Source organism: Ceratina calcarata, unplaced genomic scaffold (assembly GCF_001652005.2).
Source record: "Ceratina calcarata isolate Rehan_Ccalc_2016 unplaced genomic scaffold, ASM165200v1 scaffold180.2, whole genome shotgun sequence".
Classification (NCBI taxonomy): Eukaryota; Metazoa; Arthropoda; class Insecta; order Hymenoptera; family Apidae; genus Ceratina; species Ceratina calcarata.
The window spans coordinates 680,859-699,784 of record NW_017139431.1 but is presented as its reverse complement, the minus strand read 5'-3'; the positions used below and the strand labels follow the sequence as shown (position 1 = coordinate 699,784).

Sequence of the window (18,926 nt, the reverse complement as noted above, 5' to 3'; positions counted from 1 at the left end):
ATGCGATGAATTCTGCATTCGCCCGCCCTCTTGCGATTGCAGTTAAAACTTCGACTGACATTACTGACATTGCTGTTGATTGCTGTGATGAAATTGTTGACATCGTACCCATCGTACACCAAAGTGCAATGTATGCAATTGCAGTCCTTTGTTATAATTTATTTTAATTAGTGTAACTGTATATAATGGAAATTCTTGAACTAAAAGACATCAAAGCGATACCTGATATAATTCATTCTTACCCGGATCGAGTAAGAAACGAACGGACACCGCTTGTGATTGATAATGGTAATTACAGTTTAATACATTGCATAATAATCGTGATATAAATGAATGGATCTTATACTAGGATCATACAACTGTAGAGTCGGTTGGGCCACGGAGAAGGAACCACAGTTGATATTTAAAAATCTTATTGCAAAACCAAGGAAAGAACGTGGCAAGAAGGATGGTGAACCACAAGTTGGAAATGACATAGCGAACATTGAAGCTGTAAGATTTCAATTGAAAACACAATTCGATCGCAATGTTGTAACTCACTTTGAAGCCCAGGAACAAATATTCGATTATACATTTACTCACATGGGAATAGACACAGAAGGTTCTGTGAATCATCCTATTATTGTAACAGAAGCATTTCTTAATCCTAATTACTCACGAAATTGTAAGTATGTTAGTCTATATTTAGAAATTTCTTAAAATTAATAGTTAAATTGATTTCAGTGATGGCTGAGCTATTATTTGAATGTTATAATGTACCTGCGATAGCATATGGAGTTGACTGTTTATTTTCTTATCAACATAATAATTGTCCACCGGATGGCTTGATAATTAATATTGGATATCACACTACGCACGTCATACCTATATTGGATGGAAAAGCAGATCCTGGCAATTCGAGAAGAATTAATGTTGGAGGATATCATATTACATCTTACATGCATAGGCTGTTACAACTTAAATATCCAGTGCATGTAAATGCTATAACACCTAGTAGAGCAGAGGTATATATACATATTGTTTACTTTTTTGTATCTGCGATGAATTAAAAAAAATATATATTTTTTGTCATTTTCGTATAATATAGGAACTAATACATGAACATTCGATGATAGCGTTAAATTATCAAGAAGAAATTTCCAAATGGGCAGATCCAGATTATTATGATATGAATATATTAAGAGTTCAGTTACCCTATATTGCCCCTGCAAATGCTCCTGGATTAACAGTCGAGCAACAAAAGGAAAGAAAACGTGAACTGGCTAGACGATTAATGGAAATCAATGCTAGGAAACGAGAAGAGAGAGTCAGTAACTTTTCAAACATGAAATCAATTAAATAGAAATACACTCTTAAAATAATTGTTACTTCTAGTTGGCAGAAGACGAGGAACAATTAAATCAATTATTAGCCGTCCAAGATTTGCTAGAAGAAGGTGAGATGGATGAATTCAACCAGGCATTAAAAACCTATTCCCTGGCCAACGAAGCAGATTTGATAAAGATGATCAACAATCTACAAGCGAAAGTAGAACGTACGAGGCAGAAAATAGTTGCAGCTAATTCGCAAGAAGAAAATATCACGATGGAAGAACAGAAACCGAAAATAAAGTCTAGTCTGCAGCCTAAAGATCAGCAAGATTTCGACGAATGGATCGCTGGTGTACGAAAGAAAAGGTAACTAATTATTTTATCGTTAATTATACAACACTTAAACCATGTTTTCGCTTAACACCATAGGCAAGAAATATTAGAAAGACGAATGGCTAAGAGACAGCGTAGACAAGACATGGCGAAACGTAGAACAGCGGCCGCGCAAGAGAGAATGCGTATAATAAGCCAGTTAGCAAGAAAGGAAAAACGTGACGACGATTTTGGTATAAGGGACGAAGATTGGGATGTTTATAAAGTTATAAACAGGGTTGGTATAAATTGTTTTTCTAACTCGATGAGTATACGGTTTCAAAATTTAATCACTTTCTCGATTTATACATCATACAGGAAGGTGGAGATTCAGACTCCGAGGTGGAACAAGAGAAACTGTTGGAATTGGAAAATGTGTTACGGCATCACGATCCGGAATTCGATGGAGCCGGATCAAACGTTCCCTTGATTCCTGGTGAAACTCATCAGTTACACGTAGGAGTCGAACGATTCAGAGCTCCGGAAGTGTTGTTTCAACCGTCGATGATAAGTTCCGTGGAAGCAGGTATCGCGGAAACGATCGAATTTGTTTTGAAGCTTTATCCACTCGAGCAACAGACGCGATTAGTAGGGAACGTGTTTCTCACCGGTGGACCAGCAGCATTTCCCGGCTTGTTAGAAAGATTAAATCGCGAGCTCCGTGAAATGCGACCTTTCGGTTCTACTTTCCAAATAAATATCGCGAAAAACACAAGTTTAGATGCATGGTACGGCGCAAGGGACTTCGGTCTTAATGGGAATCTTCCTGAGTTTCTTGTGAGCAGAAAAGAGTACGAAGAAAAGGGCGGCGAATACCTTAAAGAACACTCGACCAGTAATACTTACACTCGATCGCCTGATCCTCTACCTACAGTGCAGACTCCCGTGATGTCGGAACAAGTTGTCATAGAGGATGCTGTTGTTGACGTCGAAATGGAGTAACAAGTAAAATATTTATTCTACTGTATCTTAAGCTGTACGGTATTAAGATTTTACTATCATTCAAATAATATACATATAACGAGGAGAATAAAAAATACGAAGCTGTGTTTATTGATATCTACTTTATTACACAAGGTTTCCTGTTTGTTCATTTACGAACAAACTACATTGTAGTCTGTTTTTGATCACAATGTACAGTTTCCAATCATCGCCATTTCAATACTCAAGGATAATTATGCGGGTATATTCTGACGTTTCTTTTTTTCCTAATTCATTGAGAACCGTCGACATCCGCGTATCTTATTGGCGCTCCTCGAGTAAGCTAAAAAACTGAGAAAGTGATCCCTCATCTCAGCGGTAGGATTTTACTACAGCGACCTCGAGAAATTCCCCCACAACACGCTCCGTGACTTAAGTTAACATCACAATAAAGTTAATATAATATATATGTGTATATTGAAAAAAAAAATATTACGAAGCTCTACATGCGAATATATTACAGTTAATTATAAATGATCCTTGCTCATCTAATAAAGGAACATACCGTATGGAAACTCCTCCGTTCCGAGTCTTTCACGTATCGCGACACGCACGAGAATAGTAGAAATAACATTAGACGCATCCTTCTCTTTAGCTTATAAAAAAGAAAAAAGTAAATCTTAAAGATCACAAGCGCACAGCGTTTGTTACGTGTATTTGTGTGAACCATTCAATGATACTCACTAGTTCTTTATATTTACTTGCTCTTTCTCTCCCTCCCTTTCTCTCTATTCTCTTTCGCGTCTCTTATCACATGCAATCATACATAAAATTACAAAGTAATACCGTATTATATAGAACGGATCGAAGAAAGGTATCGATTCTTAAATAGTCCGCTAGTTGAAATATTAACGGAACGGATCAGATCCATGAATTACATTGTTCTCTGTGGTGAATCGGTAAACGCAAGACTTCCGTGTTAAAAGGTGTTTTGCGCTGACAATGACGCAAACAGAGCTCATTGCAAAGCTGAAATCTGCATAACTCTAAACCGAAGACAGTAAGCAAGTTATCGTAATCGTTTATTTCTTCTCATTTTTTCCTCTCGACCAACAATATCGAATTGTGCAATGATCCTAGGCGCGAGAATCATTAACAAAAGAACATGATCGCAATACCTATACAAATGATAGGACGAGAATAGATGATAAAATACGATTCACTCGGAACCATCGACCGATCGGTGCTCTACATTTCGCATAATACGGCGGATTCGTAATTTAAATAATATCCTTTGTAACTATCACAGGCTGAGGTCGCTGCAGTTTTCAACAACTCACGCTAATTGGTGTAACAATGATAAATAGTAATCAATAGCGCTTTGATATCCGATTGGAAAGTGTTCCTTAGCGAATTGTGGAAAAGTGGAAGGTCGGAAAAATTTGTTGACGACGCCTACTTTCTTTCCTTTTTCTTTTCCTCGTGCTCTCTGCCGTCAAACGGTGATAATAACAATAAAAGTGAGGTAGAATCCAATCCGTGAATAAAGCAAGAATACAATCTTTCTCCTACCAATTCTAGCTAAGAGTAAGGATCTACTTTCGCCAATGATAATCATTGTACGCTAATTAAAATTACACGCGGCTTTTAACACGTTCTTATCGTCATAATTATATATATAAAGTAGCAATAATAATATTAATTACAGTTGATACGTTAAAATTATAATAAGGGACAATAGAATTTCAAAATAATCATTAGTACAACAATTAATTAATGTTCTGCAATATAATGGCTTTATGTATTTATATAATATATATAGATTTATTTATATATTTATATATTTATATAGTCGCATGTGGTGGGCAGGGGGTGACAGCTATGTACAGTACATACTTGCCTTAGTTGTACCATCGTTACGTTTATCTATATACTCTCGAAAATTATAATCGTACGGCAATAATCAAAATTCGCGATCAATTAATATAATCCGTGTTGATCAATTGCAATTTTATCGTCATTCTTTGTGTTCGTAAAATACCTTACATTTTGTGTATATTAATTCTGTGGTGGTGTCGTGATTAAAACTATGCAGTATGTACGTAAAGAGGAGGTGTTTAACCAGGATATGTCGGTGAAAACTATGGAGTATCAAGCATCAACTCTCTTTTTTTCTCCGTTATACTTATGTACACAATATACATGATATATATATATAGCATGTATATATATCATATATAAGTATCGTCCGCTATCGCTTTTTCATTTTTTGTCGTTTTTTTTGTTATTTTTTTGTCTCAAAACTACTGTTACAAAAGTGCGTACTCTCAATCTCTTACGTTTTATAGGTACATACATGTATCGGCATATCCTACCTAGTTGTTCATTGTCCTTTATATTAGATCTGTAGTTTTCAATTATTCTCTTCGATCAGACGCAGACTGCAACGAAAATAGTACTCCCACCGAATACTAAGCCATTTTTTCCCGTTACGAATTGGACGTGCCGCGTATTAATCTTTTTTCACGTCAGTCATACTGTTTGAGAAAAATCGTGTTTATTCGTAAAACATGATTCGTCAAACAGTCTCAGCACAAATTTCATCGCGATCTGCACGTGCTTTCCTTAAACGGAGCACTACCCTTCTTTTATGTAACGTTCCACACACATGCACACACATAGGCACACTCCTTCATATACGCAAATTCATTCATACATGCACGCGTGTTCTTGTGTATTGTATAATAATATATATATATATATGTATGTATAAATACATATATGTATACGTGACACGGTACTTTCTACGCATCGACGGTATGTATATAGGTATATCTTATCCTTATCGTCGTGTCATCATCAGAATCTTTTATTCTTCCGATAAATTGATCATTTGTATTTTTTTTCGTATTAATCTTTCGTTTCCCTTTCTTTCTTTTAACTATTTCACTTTCTCCTCGAAATTGTTCCAATCTTGCTTTCTCTTTTGGGGATAACACGAAACCACGCACAGCGGGAATCTGTTCAACAGTCCCCAATTTTTTTTCCCTTCAGTATTTCTCCTTTCCTGTTTGTGCTTTGTTCCTTTTTTAAAGTTCATCGACACGCAATTCAGAACTTGCTTTTTATGTCCCGTTCGCTCCTTAATCAAAGCGTTTTAGGCACCGTTCATGACTCGACCTGAGGAAAAATATTAGCAATAAAAATTCTTACGTTTGGTACTTATGGCCTAATCGACTTTTCGATTTTGTTACTTCTTTTTTTGCTTTTCTTTGTTTGCTCTTGATCTAGCACCCTCGGATGTGTCGTAGACCACATCAATATTAAACTTTTGTTTATTGGATGTGTGTCTTGTATCTTTCATACGTAAACGCTCATAATTATTCGCGTGATTCTTCAAATAATTACGAGTAATTGTATTATAATAAGTGAATCGATTTCGATTCTTGTGTTCTTTTAATTTATATCTATCGCATGAACAAATATCTGTGGAATAACTTCAATAAACGGGGAAGACGTTACAAAAACGGATACGTCTCTAAATTCTATTGCAAGACCTTTGGTTTCGCGTAACAAGAATTTCAATGTTTTTCATGGATATCACATTGTCTACGGCACACGTGATTGTATAACTTGATAACTTCTCGTTAATTAGTTTTTATGTCAAATACATACAACAGCATCGAAGTGTGCATGGTCTATAGTGAGTATTCAGAGTCGTTGCTTATTCTTCAGATCGTTTTAAGCATTTGCTATCCCTGTCTATCTCATATGTCCAATTCCTGTCTTGTACAGGAAACAGGAATTTAAGCAAATGCTTAAGGCGATATAAATATAAATAACGACTCTGAATACCGGCCTATGTATTAGTATTGATGACTGTTTGATTAGAGTATTGCTCCACGTGTTCGTGAGAAACTCGGGAGTCCAAGTACACCCGTGTAAAAAAGAAGCATAGAGTAAGGAGTTCGACATTTTTTTATAGCCAACTATGGTTTTCGTCGTTTCTTATAAAATTCTTGCGAGTCGTTACACGTCGCCCGGATATTTTGGGTCCCACGGAAAGCAGCACTTATCGGAAGAAATATTGCATGTTTATTATCGTCTACGTTGTACCACTTCATAGCAGATTTTATCCTCTTATGAGTGACGTTTACTCCTTGCTTTTATTGCTATGTTTTCCCCCCTTAGAAAATGAACGAACTGTTGCCGAGATCCTTTAAACGAGATTTCTTAGCGTCAGTTGATGTTAATACAGGCATTACTTTATTCGATGACGGATAGTATCAATCCGGGCAATGAATCCCGTATGAAAAAGAGCGTGTGGACGCTAAAGAAGAAACGAAAAGCCAGTACTAGAAGTGCGTGTCTTTCATGTAATATTCGTCACGTTGAATCCTAGAACACCTTATACATCTAATCGTAAGCGTGGAATCGGCGACTCCTATGAAAAATCCTACACTATTTTATTTCGCAGGCCTCTATAAGACTTACTGATAGCACGGTAAACCCCTATAAAAATAATCGCTATCCTACGTAAACGTATTACAAAAATAAATGGCATTGTACTCTGCTAAAGAAGCAAAATGGTGCAGGCGCAATGTCGAGCGACGCGAGCATCGTTTTATCGTCTCTTTTTTTCCACTTTTTACCTTCCTTCTTTTTCTTTCCCTTTCTTCGACTCGTATCCGTTCCGTTCGCGCATCACCACCGGCGATCTTTTTCACAAGGTAAACCTAGCCCCGATAATAGATCGAGATTGATTTCGCTCTTATTAAATTCGTATACGTCCCCCACGATTCGCGTGGCACCAGCCCCTCCTTACCCGTTCAGTCTTCGCTGATTAATCCACCCTTCGATCCCCTCACCCACACCACTCGCCCACCGACCCGCGAAAGTCGATTTAATTACATCACGCGCTGCTCGTACCAGGAGACGAGCGAGAGTATTAAACGTCCGAGCCAGGGCTGTACGAAACCGAGTATGTATCACAAAAGTGTGTAGGGCCGATCAGCCGACACGATAAAAGCACCCAAAGGGTTCAAAGTTCGGGACCAGAACTGGCTCGAGTCTCGAGCTGAAGATTCCCACCGAATCGATTCGCATGAAAGGAAAGGGAAAAGGTCGTCGTGTTAAAATGCGACAATCGTGCAATTTTTCTCTTCTTCGATCTAAATCGAATTGACGATTTTTCTTTTAAATGACCAACACTACGACATGTTCTGTTAACGTTCTACGTTTTCATTTTTTTTTTCTTTCCTGTTTAGACTAGAATTAAATCGATGTTAATGCGATTGCAATGTAATTATGAAAGATGAATTAAAGTAGTTATTAATGACGTCGTGTGAAACATGTAGCGAAATATGTATATGTATACCATACTTTGAGTTGACAACACGAAACGTTGTTCTTTGTTCAATTTAATACTGTCGTTTAGAGACGTGACTAGGAAAATTCAAGTCGCATAATATCTTATTTCCGATTCAGATACCAGGAACAGAACCAGCGTGACTTACTACTACACGCAAATAATTTTAAACAAAATACTAGAATTTTGTTATCATAAAAGAATGATAGGACAAGAAGAGATGTTTTAAAATGATTTTTGTTAAAAAATTGTAATATCGTCGCATTTTTTGCTACATGCTTGCAAACTCGGACGTGGGTTAAATGACGGAGACTCGAGTAATTCGCGATCGAAGCAACCTGACGCTGTCCCTTTTTTAAAAAGTTATCGCGTTTAATCATCGCTTTCAATTGCGTTTGATCATTCTTTTCCTGAATCGAGCATGTATAAATCGTTCGCTTCGCACCTGAATCAATCGGTATATCCTCCGTGGACAGCTCGAATTACTGGCCCCATCGAGCGATACTTCCGCGTAATATCGTAACGTAATATCGACGAAGGTTTCTCCGGTCGCTACGACTGATTACGTTCATCGGAACCCAATGAAATCTCTGTCGATTACAGGTGCAACACGCGGCCCATTAAAGGAAAACCCACTCGGCTCTCGTGAGTATTACTCGAAATGAATCCTCAGCTCATTCGAATTCTCGATTAAACTAATCTTTCTTGACGACGAATAATTGAAACGAAAGCTCAACCTGACATTAAGTTAAAGCTTTCACGTTCGATACAATTACCTTACTTGAGTATCTTTCGCAAATGGAAAATCATTCAGATGAGTATTTAACCGTCTCAAACCATCAACATGCAACTTCAAACCAAACATTTGTTACACGACATAAAATGATCAAAACATGTCTAATACTGTTCATTAAATAATTTTACATTTAAAACTTTCCGGGCATTTGCAATTTTTAATAAATGTCACAGTGTAATAAATTTCTCATGCCATGATATCTCAGACATTGAACATATATCGAAGAAGATCTCGTGTCAGACGAATGTCGTCAAGAAAGCGTGAAAAAGCAAACGATTTTATAACAAAATGAATTAAATAAATCGAGCACATCATTATGTGATATATCATGAAGGGCTAAGCTTCGATAAAACGAATTGATTCGCGTGCATTGAGATTTCGAATGAGGAACATAATACTGACACAGACGATCACGAAATTATAACAATAGTAATAATAATAATAATAATAATAATAATAATAATAACTTAATACATAAAATAGTACACGTCAAACGTGAACCTAACAGTAGACTAAATGAAGATATTTACCCAATAAATACACATACATACATACTAGATATGTATGTATGTGGACATAAACGTAGATATAATGTGAAGAATTACTATCTTCTCCTTTAAACGGTCATGTAAAAAATACGATGTAACAAAACGATCACATTGCACTATCGCTGTTCTTGAAACCATCATCAATTTTCTCATCTCCTATAATTTTCCTTTATACAGTTACACCTCAATAATCCTCGTCCGCGAGCAACGATTGTGTCTCTGTTTGAAATTATTCTCGTATACAAGTGACGCGTTCACGTTTCATCGACATGTTGCTCTTTCTACTAGAAGAATCAGTGCGAAGAATAATGTCACGCGTGATGGCAAACACACGGTACTTCGCTGCTTTCTTTATCTTTTTTTGATTAATGATTTTTTGGCTGCCGCAACGGCCAATCGTGACAGGATAAAAGAAGAAGGAAAGCAATGATGAAACTGTAATCTTTTGTACAACGCGGCTTTGACACTGTAAGCAAAAAACTTAGACGATTAATATTTTCAGATTAGTTGATGATTTTATTTTGATGAGAAGGAATCGACTACTTTCCCTCGACGATGCGCGACGCTCTTTAATTGCAATATGCAATGTGTTCTGTTTCTTACTCCTTCTTTCTTATTTTGATTTCCTGACGTTTCAGTAACTTAACATCGTCTACGAGGCGTTACTTCTACGAATTACACTTATGTATAAAAGCTCAAGAAATAGATTTCGCAAGGAACGCATAGCTACCTTCGACTTTCTCTTCCTTTCCTTTCTTAACTTCCAAACTTGCAGAGAATTCGATTCGATTAAATTCGTTCATGGCTAATTTTTCATCGAATGGAACAATTATTCGAATCCATAGTTCATTATTGGAACAAAATAGATCCCATTGGATTATTATTCCAGCCACGTGCCTCTTGCGTGCTAATGAAGTGAAACATGGAAGAAGTGTATCAGAAAGAGAAGCGAACGAACGAACCAGTAAAAGAAAAAGAAAAGACGAATAATTTCCACGAATAGAAACAAATCGAACAAATTCGATTACGTTTCGTAAAAAAGCAACGAGTACTACTACGTTTACGTAATAAATTACGTAGTAAATTAATGTTAATGTTTAAACGAACAGCTCGCTTGATTAGTTAGTTAATTCTGAACTTCGGCCTTCTGTGAGGCCGTGTTACTTTTTCTTCTTTGATACATTTTCCTAGTTGCTTTTTCTCATTTTTCGTTTTTGTTTCCATCTTTTTTTAAGATTCTTATACATTGGTCCGACGTGTACTCTTTTAGAGAAAAGGTCTATCCTCACTTCATATGAAAAATACACCGATCTTTGATACATACGCCACGTACGATAATGAGAACTCTATCTATCTATCTCTCCTCCGCGTGCGTATTACACACGTCCGTGGAATGATGGTCAAAATTATTGAGATCGTTAAACTGATCCAGGAAACATGAATTGTGAGGGTGTCGGTGCTGGACAATGCTACTACCGCGTACCGTATTCCTCCTTGCAAAAATCGTTACTTTCTAGCGGGTCTCGTTTACATTTCTATCAATGCAGATAAAAAATGTTTGCGTAATGCGGTGCCAACTCAAGCACCGATGGCTGTACAATTTATTCATTCATCGTTTATCGGATTAGAAACGATTATTTTTTTATCATGATTAATTACTTACGAAAATAATCGCTCATTATTCAGATTAATGATGTAATTAAAATTATTAAAATGAAACTGATTTAAGAACCGAGATGACAACGTAAAAAAAAAAATATGTAATATAAGATAGGCAAAAGTGTTGTGAGAAATCGTGTATAGCAGAAAATCAAATTTGAACGCGTATAGGATAGATTCAGATTTTTAAATTAAACCCCGATTGTTTTATTTCAATTCAGTTTAATTATCATTCATATGCGTACACAACTATCTACAAAAGTACAAGAATTAAATAAACTTTAGTCATACATTTACATTAACGATCTAAATAAAATCTTGAATTTTTTTTTATTTACACGTCTATTTACATGTTTTCCACGGAACAGATGTAACTGAATGATTTTAAAATATTGTCTCATTTGCATGCATTATCAATGAGCGAATATTTTCATAAAATTCTATCAATAATAATTATTGTTTCTAAAAACTGCGCACAATATTGCTGTTAAAGGTTAATCTCTGATTCACCTTCTACTTTTACTTAAATAATTTCTTATGCCTAAACAATAAATGAAAGCTCGTATAAATAATTACATTCGTTTCTATAAAACAGAAAATCCTATCAAAACGAAAGTAAGCATCACGCATAAAATCTGTACTCGCATTCCTTACAAGAGACGATATGCCACAGAATACTAAAAATCGGAGATAAAAATTAGAGGGCACAATTCTAAACTTGTTCTCGTTACTCAAAGTGGTAAAACAACAATTTACGAAGTGTTTGAGACCAACAATGCTTGTTATTCTATCACTTTGCAACAAACTTTTCACTTTATTTTCACGGATGATGCGCCAGCTCATCCAGCACCACGTGAAATCGAAAAGAAGGACGTAAAGAAGAATAATAGGGATGAATGGGAGGAATAAATGATGAAAGAGATCAGAGCGGGGAAAGAAGGAAGGAAAGGAACGTGGATGGGACTGAGAAAAGAAGAAGAGAAAGGAAGAAAAGAGATCGGAATGAAGAATCGACCGATCAATTCGGAACTGTAACTTTTCCCTTTCGCTAGGTATACCTACGAGCTACTTACTGTATCTTACTGTCGTAACAAGCTACAAAATATGTATCACTATAATAATTAGGAGCTGCGCGAACATATGCACGGAGGCTTTATTAATCACAGCTTTAGTAGTACGATCAATATCTCATAGAGCTGTACAATGACTAGCCAGCATGAAGATCATTCCTTTTTTTTTTCTCTGTCTGTATTTCTCGTCTCTCATTGCACCTAAGTTTTCCCCGAACGAAACGCATAGGAAGGCGGGTTTCTCTTTTCTTCTTGCATAGAACAATTAAATATGTTCCATCGCCTCCCCCTCTTTTCTTCTCTCACGCGAATACAAATGTACTATGGTATGTATACACGATATGAACGTGTATCTAGAACCGAAACCAAAAAAGAATGTAAGACGAAAGAAGAACATTCCTTTTCATCTCTTTCTTTGTTCTTTCTGCGATCGCAATTCCTTGCGAGTGAATTCAGTCTTGCCCGGTGACTTCGCGTCTCGTTTAAATCAAAAGCCTCGGGCATACGCGCGCAGAGATTTGCTCTTCCTTTTATTCAGCACGAAGACTAAAAAGATCGTCGAGACAGTCCTACACAAGGAGATTCCGAGGCATGCTAGCGTGAATATTCTCCTCCTCCTCCTCTCACTATCTTCGTTTCTTTTCATTTTCGTTTTTACGTATTTACGCATTTGTGTGTTTTCGCTTTTTCATTCGTAATTTTCCTCTCTCGTTTCAATAATTATCTAACCGCTTAATATGCTTCGATCGGCTCGAAACTAGCGTACCTTTTTTCTCACCGAAATCACTTGGCGCGTGTACGCGCGCGCGCACCCACGATCATCTATTTTCGTGTTATCGTCAAAATAAACGGACACATCGCATACTGGACCGTGCACGAAAATTCAGAAGGAAACTAACGAATTATATTCCTTTTTCTTTTCCTTTCTCGCGTTTTATGACTCGCGGCTGTCATGGTTCCCCCGCTTCTAAGCTTTGTGGCGTTAACATTAAAATGATCAGCGTTCGAACCGTTGATAATTCAGTATAACCAGAACGTTAATATATAGTAAGGATTATCATAATCATCATAATAATAGTAATAACTGTAATCGCTACAAAACTAATCTCTAACAATATAGTCGAAAAAGGAAAGAAAAATCAACAGCCCTGCTATTACACTTCTAGTACTTAGAACTTACAATTTGCACATCCGCTCGTTTTATAATACACTCATATGTATATGTATACTTATGTACAATATGTACCTTGTGTGTACAATACACTTCGATATGTGAAAAGTAAGTACACCTATGGAACTGATTCAAAGCTGTACACAAGTATAGTTCTACGTGATAAAAAGAAATACCGGCATACCTTGGTATGATTTGATACGCGCAAAAGATAAGGCAGAGAAAAATAGTTTCGAAGGAATAGAATAACAACGAGTCGGGACAGGGACAGAATAAAGAATATCAAACTAAAAAGATGGTTTGAAGCTAAAGAAAAATTATGACAATTGGGATTATAGATCCTATTGATACACACCGTGTGCATGTTGCAAAAACGAAGTAACGTTCGCGTGTTTCTAATAATAATGATAATAATAGTAGTAGTGGTAGTAGTAGTAGTAGTAGTAATAGTAGTAATAATAATAGCGAGAGTAATATATGTATAGGTTTGAGAAATGTCAGTAGTGTTGGCGGTGGTGGAATCGTAGTGGTGTGAGAGGGTGATAATATTAGTAAGAGTAATAGTGCTAACGGTGTAGTAATGGTAGTACTAGTAGTAGCATTAGTAATAGTAATGTTCCTGTTTTTTTGTTTGTTTTGTAAAAGTAATAGTAGGGTGTCTACCAAACACGTTTCTTGGTAGAGACCAGTGTCCATTTAAATTCTGATAGCTACATCGCTCGGTGACATTGCTTTCTTTCTCTTTTTCCTTTTTTCCTCGTTTTGATATCACCAAAATAGTAAACCAATAGTTTAAATGTTGTAGATAATAATTACTATCTATATCACAGATCCAAGTGACTAAACTCCTTTAAAAATATAATATAAATATGTGTATGTGTAATGGTTCGCGCACAATATATATACACACATAGATATATATATGTATATGTACTCGCTGATGTCTTTAAAAAACAGGTAAATCAAGAAGTGCGGAAACTTGGAAAACTCGTATAGAAACGGTTCGCGCGTGTTAGTTTATGCTAACATCGATATACCACGATAGAGATTGTTAAACGAGGAAAACCCAACGATCGAGGAAACGATCGATCGCTGTTACGCGTGTATGCAGTGCGCGTCCCTCCAAACGGTGGTGCTTAATAATCGCTTAAATACGTAGCTCGCTAATGTAGTAATCCATTAAATGGACTGAGAAATATCAACGATAAACACGTGCAAGAAGAATAATTCATTTACAGATAATCCAGTCGTGTCTGTTTCATTTTGCATTTTTAAGTCCAAATAAGATGCAGTGCGTAGAAATTCTTTAATATATCGTTAATCCACGATTTTGTAATGCATCCTTGGTAATCCAGAAAACGGATGCTATTTAGGCACTTTGTTTAACCAGCACCAATTAAGTATGACACGCGATCGAAGAGGTCTGAACCGGGGACGGTCTGTGGCGCGAATCGTTACACCCTCCCTTCCCACTCGTGGTAATGATCGTCATTGCTGGCATAAACTGACTCATTCATTGTTGCGTTGAACATATTCGGGGTATGGTACAGGCGAGCTCGTGTTCGAGTACTGAGCGTATAGATAGAGTGCAGGGTGAAGCCCTGGCGGAGGAATACCGCGATGCAGTTGATGAGATTGATGATGCGACTCCGATGAATCTACAGGGGATGACATTTGTGGATATAGTTGGGAGTTGAGACTGTCCAGGGAACTAGACGAACCTGTCGTTTGGTAGACACTCTGCGGTGTGGTGTGCTCGTGAGACACGGGTGAATTAAGTGTGAACGGCGAGGACGCCGAGGTGGGACATACTACTTGCTGCGGTGACTGATGCTGCGGTAGGGTCTCGGACGCGTTGTCATCTAAACACTAGTTGGTAGACTGCGGATGTAGCAGTGGTAGAGGAAGTTGAAGATTATTTTGCTTGGCTAAACTTGCTATCTCAGCCGCGATGCCTCCCTTCGAGCCTGCCAACCCGTCCAACGAAGAAGGTCCCTCGCTGTAGCGTAAATCACAAACTGGACTCTCGAAGCCTGTACCTGGTGTGCCACCGCCGGTGCTCTGCGGTGTAGGCGGATTATGATTCGTACTGCTTTGATTAATATCACGATGTACTCGATTCTGGTGCCGTATGAGGTAACTGTCGCGCACGAACGTACGCCCGCAAATGTTACACTCGTACGTAGTGCTTGCGGTGTGGGTACGGATGTGTATTGCGAATTGACTCTTGGACGTGAATGTGAGTGAACATCTTTCGCACACCAAAGGCTTTTCAGCAACGTGACTCCAACGGTGCGCCGTCACGTAGCTTTTCACTGCAAAGCGTTTTTGACAAATGTCGCAGGCGTATGGCCTTTCTCCCGTGTGCACCCGTTTATGAGTATTAAGGCTGCTCTTTTGCGTAAACCTTTTCAAGCACAGATCACATTGGAAAGGTCGTTCCCCCGTGTGCGTCCTCATGTGCACTTCCAAGTATGGTTTCCGGCAAAAACTTGCTTCGCATACTGTACAATGATATGGTTTGTTGCCCGAATGAAGTTTCATATGTACATAGTACGATGAAGCGGAAGATAGCACCTTGCCGCATACCTTACAGGGCTGTGGCTTCGACCTTGAGCCCTCTTTAACTGTTTGCTGTCCTGTAGATTGACGACTTGTAACTTCTTGTTGCACAGTCTGACTCTGCTGTTGTTGACTCTGTTGCGTTTGTTGTTGATTCTGTTGCTGAGATTGTTGTTGACCCTGTTGCTGATTCAATTGAAGCGTCGTCTGTTGCTGGGGTTGTAGATGTCCTTCCTGTTGTGAAAGATCTTCACGGTCATCGGACAGATTCACCATAGAATTTGAACCATCCGAACGGCTCGAAGCAACAGAATAGAACCCCATAGGTTCACTTTTGATTTGTTGTTCAAACATGGACGTCATTATATCAGTCTGTTGCTGCTGAGCCAGCTGTTGCGGTTGCAGCTCTTGCTGCTGCGCTGCTTCTTGATGGGGGAGCAGAGTCAGGTTGCGCTTGACAAGCTGCTCATATCCTGCGTACCAATCCACCTGCATGACAGGGAATCACTGTAAATGGCCATTTACAATCCTTGTTGCAGCGGCAAAATTCCCGACGAGTCAGGTACGCCCGCGACCCTGGTATCGTGCATAGCCCCGATTCGTATTTATACGCGTCGTCAGGTTAGACCGATCGCTTTGACATTTATCTTTGACAAGTGACAGAAGGCAACTGGACGATCAGCTGATTGCATAACTTTTACGCGAACCACTCGAAGACGGCACGGTGCCGTCGTCAACAGAACGTAACCCAGCAGCGAGCAACACGGGCAACTCTATTTTTAAAAAATCGACGGAAGAAACGGCGGAATATTTTGACTGCGAAACCGGATTCCTCGTATGCGCCTCCGGAGCGAGACTCGATTTTACCGTGCTCCAAGAAGAAACCAGCGTTTTACGAACCTTTGCTAATGTAGTGGTCCGGGCTAGGGTCGAAAAACGTCACGCCTCATCGAGCGCACGCCTCCCGTTCTCAAGCGGCTTCACGGACAATCGCGAAACATTTGTATGGCCAAATTGTTTTTCTCCGACACAAAATATAAGATGGCTGCTACTATATTTCGCGACCGTCACCTATGTATATGTACTCGTACAAACACACGCGCCTAAGTACCGACCGACGATATTCACCAACTTTTCTAATTGGCTGCCCTTTTCAATCCGCGAATATCGCGCTCTATCATGACCAGCGTCGCGCGTTGAAAACCGCTGATTGGATCGATCCAACGCTAAGCTTTATTCACCTGTTTGATTTTAATGCGTAAGTAATTTAATGGAGGAAGGTTTCGGTTCGAATAACTTTAATCCCTCTCAATAACATCAATAAAAGCCGGCTTCTTCGTTACCTCGTTGAATATGAACGGAATATTTATCGTAGGGCATGAATATAAATATACGTAAAACCCAAGTATGATATATATAAAAAATGATGAAGTTCGGTTATCATTACAAATTGGTGCACCCAATAAAATTTTACAAAAGAAAAATGGACCATTGTAATAAAATCGTGTGCAATTTATACGCACTTGCGCCCATTGTTTCGAAGCAAATACGTATTATTGGTAATTAATTTATTTATATATCTAACTAATTAATTATGCGCAATTTGTTACTCTGCGAAATTCTAGGAACGCTTGGAACCTATCAAATTTGATAACGAAGATTAGCAAACATTTTGAAATTAGAGTGTAAAGTTCCTAAAATGAGACAAGGGACCAACTTTAAGACTGTATCCGTAATATTACAAAATCTCGTCTCATTTATAAACATTAATGCCCGCTAAGTAATACCTTCCAGCATTCATAGAAAAAAAAATTAAGTTTACTACAGGATCTAAACATTAGTGAAATTGAGTTCAGTCAAGTTCAGTCTACAACATACAGTAGGTAGAACACATACATAGGCAATTACATATTTGAAGAAGTATATTTAAGTGAATAACTATAATTAGGTAAATAATTTATAATTACATAACGTCAATAATCATTATTTCTGATTGGAATTACAGTATTTTCTATAAATATTTCTTTATCTCTCATATTTTATAAAATAACCTTAAAGAGACTTATAAATCGTAGTTTAAATATGTAATTTTGTATTATTTCAAGAGAAACTTAGTATGGATTATTGAGAAAATATTACAACTTAATGAATTAAACTTTCAGTTTCAACTATGGCCGTAACGTCGGGAGCTGTAATGAATCCAAGTCTTAATGACCCAGTAACTAAAGCAGTTGTAGATAATATAATGGGTAATTTACCTACAAAAAAGCCACTTGTTCGATGTGATGACTGTGATCTTTCCTTTACAAGCCAAACAGTATTAGATACTCATTTGCAAGGAGCACGCCATGCAAAACAGGTTCGTACACCTTAATCAATGAACAATTGTAAGAAACAAGTATGTTTAGAGACCATATATGACTGTGGTAGAGACAAACAGATAAAGTATGAAACAGAATCTTAAAGATCAAAGATGTAGAACTGTGTGCTTTATAATTTACAGATTAGATCTAAGAATATAATGGCGTCACTTGAAGAAACGAAAGTAGCCTTTACAAAAGATGAAGAGACAAATGGGTTGAAATGTAACGTCTGTAACGTGTGCCTCAATTCAATACAACAACTTCAAACACATTTAAATGGTATTTTGTCATAAATTAAAAATTATTTTCAGGTTTTTGCTTTCACGTTCAGAACTTATTAATTATTTTTTTCTTTAATATAGGAAGTCGACATAAAAAGAAAGCATTGAGAGGTAATAAACCACAAGGGGTACGAAAATCATTACCATGTGGGCTTAGATGTAGTCGCACTATATGTATGGATAAGATAATAGAGAAGAATGTGGTTGTACTTGTTTATTGCTTACTCTTATTCACATTTGCATGCTTAACAATTTTGCTTACTCTTGCTTTCCACATGTTTTTCTGAATCAATGCAAGATCAACTTTCTTCCAGAAGCTTTAATGCCAATTGGTACATATGCTAACCGCTATTCTTTGAGCTAATTAGTGAATTTTTGATGTCTGTTATAATTTATGCGTCATTATTTATTGTTTTTTTTCTATTTATTTATTATATATTATCTATTTTTGTAAAACTGAAATTGTATATTTATTATTGCGTTGCTCATGAGAAAATTATCAGAA

The 18,926-nt window shown here is 37.4% G+C and overlaps 3 protein-coding genes across 11 annotated transcripts in view; 2 read left to right on the top strand and 1 right to left on the bottom strand.

Moving 5' to 3' along the window:
* Positions 1–54: 54 nt before the first annotated feature.
* Positions 55–2,735, top strand: Arp5 (Actin-related protein 5). The gene is made up of 7 exons (XM_018038055.2): positions 55–288; positions 350–664; positions 724–1,004; positions 1,088–1,306; positions 1,375–1,676; positions 1,740–1,920; positions 2,001–2,735. Exons 1-7 carry the CDS (start codon positions 186–188, stop codon positions 2,622–2,624), a joined length of 2,025 nt encoding a protein of 674 aa, XP_017893544.1. The 5' UTR covers positions 55–185; the 3' UTR covers positions 2,625–2,735.
* A 2,149-nt stretch (positions 2,736–4,884) lies between these two features.
* Positions 4,885–16,861, bottom strand: LOC108633021 (zinc finger protein 39). Of its 6 annotated transcripts, none has more exons than XM_026810967.1 (2): positions 10,046–16,272; positions 4,885–5,783 (listed from the first exon to the last, which is right to left on the bottom strand). In XM_026810967.1, the coding sequence occupies exon 1, from the start codon at positions 16,270–16,272 to the stop codon at positions 15,085–15,087; it is 1,188 nt and encodes a 395-aa protein (XP_026666768.1). In that variant the 3' UTR covers positions 4,885–5,783; positions 10,046–15,084. The 6 variants fall into 6 exon arrangements, with proteins under 6 accessions (XP_026666768.1, XP_017893428.1, XP_017893429.1 ...); XM_018037939.2 differs by having other exon boundaries at positions 14,937–16,272; XM_018037940.2 differs by having other exon boundaries at positions 15,028–16,272.
* Positions 16,862–16,960: 99 nt separating this feature from the next.
* LOC108633022 (zinc finger protein 385B) overlaps positions 16,961–18,926 on the top strand; it is a 4,315-nt gene continuing 2,349 nt past the window's right edge. Inside the window, exons 1-5 of one of the 4 annotated variants that reach the window (XM_026810972.1) lie at positions 17,067–17,336; positions 17,403–17,656; positions 17,940–18,136; positions 18,281–18,419; positions 18,503–18,532. In XM_026810972.1, coding sequence (XP_026666773.1) covers positions 17,948–18,136; positions 18,281–18,419; positions 18,503–18,532 — 358 coding nt within the window. In that variant the 5' untranslated portion in view covers positions 17,067–17,336; positions 17,403–17,656; positions 17,940–17,947. Of the gene's footprint in view, positions 17,036–17,061; positions 17,337–17,402; positions 17,726–17,939; positions 18,137–18,280; positions 18,420–18,502; positions 18,533–18,926 lie in introns of those variants that run through there. The other 3 variants (XM_026810971.1, XM_018037943.2, XM_026810970.1) reach the window with 3 other exon arrangements.

Excerpts from the sequence above, each read along its gene's own strand:
- Arp5 (XM_018038055.2), top strand. The coding sequence starts at position 186 with ATGGAAATTCTTGAACTAAAAGACATCAAAGCGATACCTGATATAATT. Across the intron at positions 665-723 it reads TCCTAATTACTCACGAAATT|TGATGGCTGAGCTATTATTT; the intron begins GTAAGTATGTTA and ends AATTGATTTCAG. Across the intron at positions 1,677-1,739 it reads GCTGGTGTACGAAAGAAAAG|GCAAGAAATATTAGAAAGAC; the intron begins GTAACTAATTAT and ends TTAACACCATAG.
- LOC108633021 (XM_026810967.1), bottom strand. The coding sequence starts at position 16,272 with ATGCAGGTGGATTGGTACGCAGGATATGAGCAGCTTGTCAAGCGCAAC.